At 30.1% G+C, this 4,882-nt stretch overlaps 1 protein-coding gene across 3 annotated transcripts; it reads left to right on the top strand.

Annotated features, from left to right (window-relative positions):
• Positions 1 to 808: 808 nt before the first annotated feature.
• On the top strand, positions 809 to 4,391 carry LOC125050450 (bifunctional methylenetetrahydrofolate dehydrogenase/cyclohydrolase 2, mitochondrial). Of its 3 annotated transcripts, XM_047650313.1 has the most exons (6): positions 838 to 984; positions 1,664 to 1,761; positions 2,078 to 2,533; positions 3,082 to 3,290; positions 3,489 to 3,611; positions 3,906 to 4,391. In XM_047650313.1, the coding sequence occupies exons 2-6, from the start codon at positions 1,670 to 1,672 to the stop codon at positions 4,031 to 4,033; spliced, it is 1,008 nt and encodes a 335-aa protein (XP_047506269.1). In that variant the 5' UTR covers positions 838 to 984; positions 1,664 to 1,669; the 3' UTR covers positions 4,034 to 4,391. The 3 variants fall into 3 exon arrangements, with proteins under 3 accessions (XP_047506268.1, XP_047506267.1, XP_047506269.1); XM_047650312.1 differs by lacking the exon at positions 1,664 to 1,761 and having other exon boundaries at positions 809 to 939; XM_047650311.1 differs by lacking the exon at positions 1,664 to 1,761 and having other exon boundaries at positions 834 to 984.
• The last annotated feature ends 491 nt before the right edge of the window (positions 4,392 to 4,882 follow it).

The raw sequence follows: 4,882 nt of genomic DNA, 5'->3' as shown, positions 1-4,882 counted from the left end.
TCTTTTTGTAACAAAATTAATTGAATAGTACCTAAATTAGAGGAAATACTTTGCACTTTATATACACAAATTGTAAAATCTAAATCGCAAATAATAATTGTACTATCATGCAGTGTAAAAGTGATAAATATGTTATTCACGTTTATCAAACCCCCTGCGATGTCGGAAAATAATATTATCAATAAAACGTCATAGGGCTCGGCTCTGACGCAAGTCTGATAGCGGTATAGTTCAATGTCTCTCATGATACTGTCCACAAGTGAATGCAATAAAAACATATTCTTACTTAGTGATATTAGTTGTATCTCTCGTATAAGTCATAAAGCTACGTTTATATTGTCTTAATTTTCCCATTTGTCTACTTTAACAACTAATTTAATAAATCTTGTTAATGAAATATTATTGTGTTTTTTTAATCATACGGCGTCATCTTAATAATATATCAAATCACTTGGTAAAAGTAACCTATATTATTTATTAATCTCATACTTAAGTATACTACTTATTTGGGTCGAATATTATTGAATTTCTTTATTTGTTTCAACAACATATATTTTTACAATATTTACTAAACCTATTTTTTCCAATTATTTACAATATAATTACCGTGTATTAACAACTAACTTCTTTTAATTTTAAAATATAATGTTTTATGAACTCATACTATTTCTTATCTTTCAAAATATTAAAATTCATAAAGAGTTCCTATTTACATCAAGATGTGAATAATAGTTGTAAAAAATGCTATTACCTGGTACGTAGTTGTGGTCGTACTTTCATAGAACGGAACGTAAAATATCGCATCACAAATGTCAATTTGCAAATGTCAGTGTCACTCTTTACAGTGAATGTATCGGGTGAAAAGTTGGAAAACTTGAAAACTAAAAGAAAGTTAGCAAGTATTCATATAAGTGATTTCATTTCCATAAACGTAGCTAGGTACTGTTCATTAATTTTGTTTCGTCGCTGTCTAAAGAAGCACATGTGAGTAGTTCCGCAATTAAAAATAAACATGTATACTTTATAGGTTATCATTAGGCCAGTAATTATCTTGTAGGTCTAAACATATGTTTATGGAATAGTTTTAGTACTGGGCTATACCATATTATCATGATATGGTACTAAGAATGAAGTGTTTACGTAAAACAAGGCAATTTTTAAGAAAAGTTAAGATTTGAAATTTAAAAGGAATTCAAATAGTATATATATAAGTATTACCATTGTCATTGAAAAGTTTTGAAAACATTAACGTTGTTTAATTCCATGTATTTAATGTTATATATCTGCTGACAGATATTATGAATAGATCTGAGATAGAAAAATAATTACAATATGCTATACAAACTTAAAATAAATTAGGAAATACACAAACATTGTTTAAAATATTTATCTTGATAAATGGATAGATACTTTTTATTGAGCTAAATAATTGGTCTCATGATCTTTTGACACTGTTGAGACCAGTATTTTGTGGATTCTACTATCGGGGTTTATATTTTGTGGTGTACCATACTGATATGCTAAACTATTAACCTTTACTGTCAATTATTTATAAGCAAGCTGAAACCGCTTAAATCTACAAATATTGGTTCTGTTTCTGGTCTTTTTTCATCATAATAATTTTTATCAAGTGATTGACCTAATGAACTATGTACGTCAACAGTAAGTGATGAGGCTAACAATATGTTTACGCATAATCAGTACAAGTTTGAAAGCCACAATGAGAAGTCACACATATATTGATTCAATGGGTTTTCCCAGGTAAATCTATATAATATATTTAATACCTGTTGTGTGCTTCTTTTTTATCTTTAATTGCAAGCTTAAGTAGTTGTAAAAAAAAAGTAAAAATGCTTACTTTAATTTCATATTTACAATGGTTTTTTGTTGCACTAACTATACATACATTTATGTGCTATGTAGGTAGAGATGCACCAGTCTATACTTTGTAATTTATGAGTGGTGAATTAAGAGATTTTGTGAGCAACCATAATTATCTATATAAAATATATCAAGGCTCACATAATTTATTCCAATATCTAGCAGGAGAAATACGTTATTTTTTATATTGTTACAGCATTATGGCCCGTATCCTTGATGGTAAAGGCCTTGCCAGTGATATTAAAGAAGAATTGAAAGTTAAAATAGAGAATTGGGTAAGCCTAGGTAACAGAGCTCCCTCTTTACGCTGTATTATTGTTGGTGATGATCCAGCTAGCCAGACATATGTTAGAAACAAAATTCAAGCAGCCTTAGCTGTGGGAATTGCTGCAGAAACAATCAAGTATGATGAGACATTAAGTCAGGAAGAACTACTTGCAAAAATTGATGTACTAAATAAGGATGATGCTGTGGATGGTATTCTGGTGCAATTACCTTTGCCTGGTGCAATGGACGAAAGGAAAATTTGCAATGCCGTGGCTCCTGAAAAGGATGTTGATGGATTTCATATAATAAATGTTGGACAGCTCTGTTTAGATATGCCCACCATGGTCCCTGCTACTGCCTTGGCCGTAATTGAGATGTTAAAACGGTAAGTTTTTTTTTTCCATTTTACATAATACAGTAAATTTTTTATACATTATAGAATTTTTAAGGATATTTAGTGATTAGATAAGAAATTTAATTAAACTATATTATAAACAATTCTTCACACATTTTGTTACGTTATTATAACAACAATTAACAACACTATTTAAAAACTAGCATTATCTTAACAGCATTTTAATACAATTTTAACAACTAATATTATATTAGGGAGCGTTCAAGTATTACGTAACGCAATTTTTGGAGATTATTGACCCCCCCGTAACTCGCCGTAACGTTTTTCAGTACCCAAGTATTACGTAAAACGTTTCGTGACCACCTAGTGACTCTTTAGTTACTATTATGTGGTGTAAGTCGAAAAAATATTAAAAATAAAGCGTAATTTAATCCCCGCCCCGCATCGTAACGTTTTACAAAAGGACCCCCCCTCCCAAAATTCGTTACGTAATACTTGAACGCTTCCTTAAGGCATCGCTAACAGTTAAATTCAAAGAGTATGTAATATCAATGTTCACAAACTTCAAATTCTTTTAGGTTTAAAATCGATACATTTGGGCGTAACGCTGTGGTTGTAGGGCGCTCAAAGAATGTAGGAATGCCAATAGCTATGATGTTGCATAGTGACAGAAATCATGACAGCGGTCTAGGTATGGATGCCACAGTGACTATTTGCCACCGATACACGCCACGTGAACAATTAGTTACGTTTTGTAGGAACGCTGACATTGTGATAACTGCGACCGGTAAGCTTTTTAACCTATTCTTTGTAATCTGATAAAGATTACACCGTTCTAGAACAATTTGAAATATATTGTTATTGACTAGAATTATTATTAAATCTAAAACTGTACAAAGTTTGCTTGACTTTACTTGTGTTAATTACTTAAAATATATAATACTTATATAATTAAAAACATAAACATTTAATGTTTTTACAATAGGTGTACCAAAACTTATTAAAGCTGATATGATAAAGCCTGGTGCTACGGTCATAGATGTAGGGATTACGAGAATTACTGATGAACAGGGGAAGACAAAACTGGTCGGCGATGTCGACTATGACGGTAAGTCACTATCATATGAATCACTAAATTATTTCATAATACTTCTACTTCTACAAATACATTACTTCCATACAGCGCGTATAGTATTTTCTACATAGATTTCTACTTTACGATAAGACATTAGCATACGAATATTTAAACATTGTTTTTTTTAATAATGAATTATTTTCCTTATATTATCTTGCATTAATTAGTAGTTTATTCAGTGTGTTTTATCAAAAACGGATAAAAGTTAGTATTTTACCGACTAATAAAAAAAATCCGTATAAAAATAGCACCTTGCTTTTCTCGCAGAGGTTGTCAAAATCGCTGGTGCAATAACACCAGTGCCTGGAGGAGTGGGTCCTATGACAGTTGCAATGCTGATGCATAACACATTACAAGCCGCACAGAGGATCCAAGATGCTAAGACATTGAACTGAAAAGCCTTTTAGAGACTGCCCTCAAATAGACAATTAACTGCGTGTATTTATTGCTACTTAATGTACTTACAGTATCATTGTTTTAATCGTATTCCGATTAATAATCTTACCAATAGTGTTGAAAAACAATTGAATAATTCATTTTTCCGTTTGGCTTCAAATAAAATCACAAAAACATGGTTGTATAGTCGAAAATGCTATTGTTAAGATTGTAACCAGCAGTGCCTTATTAGTTTTAAGGTTTGAAAGTATTATATTTATGGTGTAGGTTCGTTATAACTGTGTGATCCTCAGATGAATTCTCTATTTACATCACATGTAGAATAAGTATTAATTAAGAAATAAAAAATTGAGTATCTTTGTTTTGTCTATCATATGCATATCATATGCAAAAGACATCGTACATTCCAATTTTAGTGTTTTTAATTCGATATTATAGTAATGATATATATATATTTTATGTCGATTATATATCAATTAGATATTAATCTAATTGATATATAATCGACATAAAATGTTTCATTTCTAAAAATAGAAATCAATGTATGAAACTCGAATTGATTGCTATCTAACATAGAGATATTAAAATTGTTTCTTTATTTAGTTTGGGCCAATCATGTGCGGCGCCTTAGATTGTATTAAATTTAAAATTGATATTATTTGACCTGTTTGAATTTGTTTAGATTTACTGTTTAAGACATTTAGTTTTACAATTAGTTATGTTGTGTTTAAAATAAAGTTACGTTTATGACATTAGCGGTTACTTTTATTTATATAACCCTAATTAAAAAAAAAACTGATATGCTCCATAGTGTGTTGCATTCATATACCTCGTACCTGTATTTTCCT

The sequence above is a fragment of the Pieris napi genome, chromosome 6 (genome assembly GCF_905475465.1).
Source record: "Pieris napi chromosome 6, ilPieNapi1.2, whole genome shotgun sequence".
NCBI classification, from domain to species: Eukaryota; Metazoa; Arthropoda; class Insecta; order Lepidoptera; family Pieridae; genus Pieris; species Pieris napi.
This window is presented reverse-complemented; position numbering and strand designations above follow the sequence as displayed.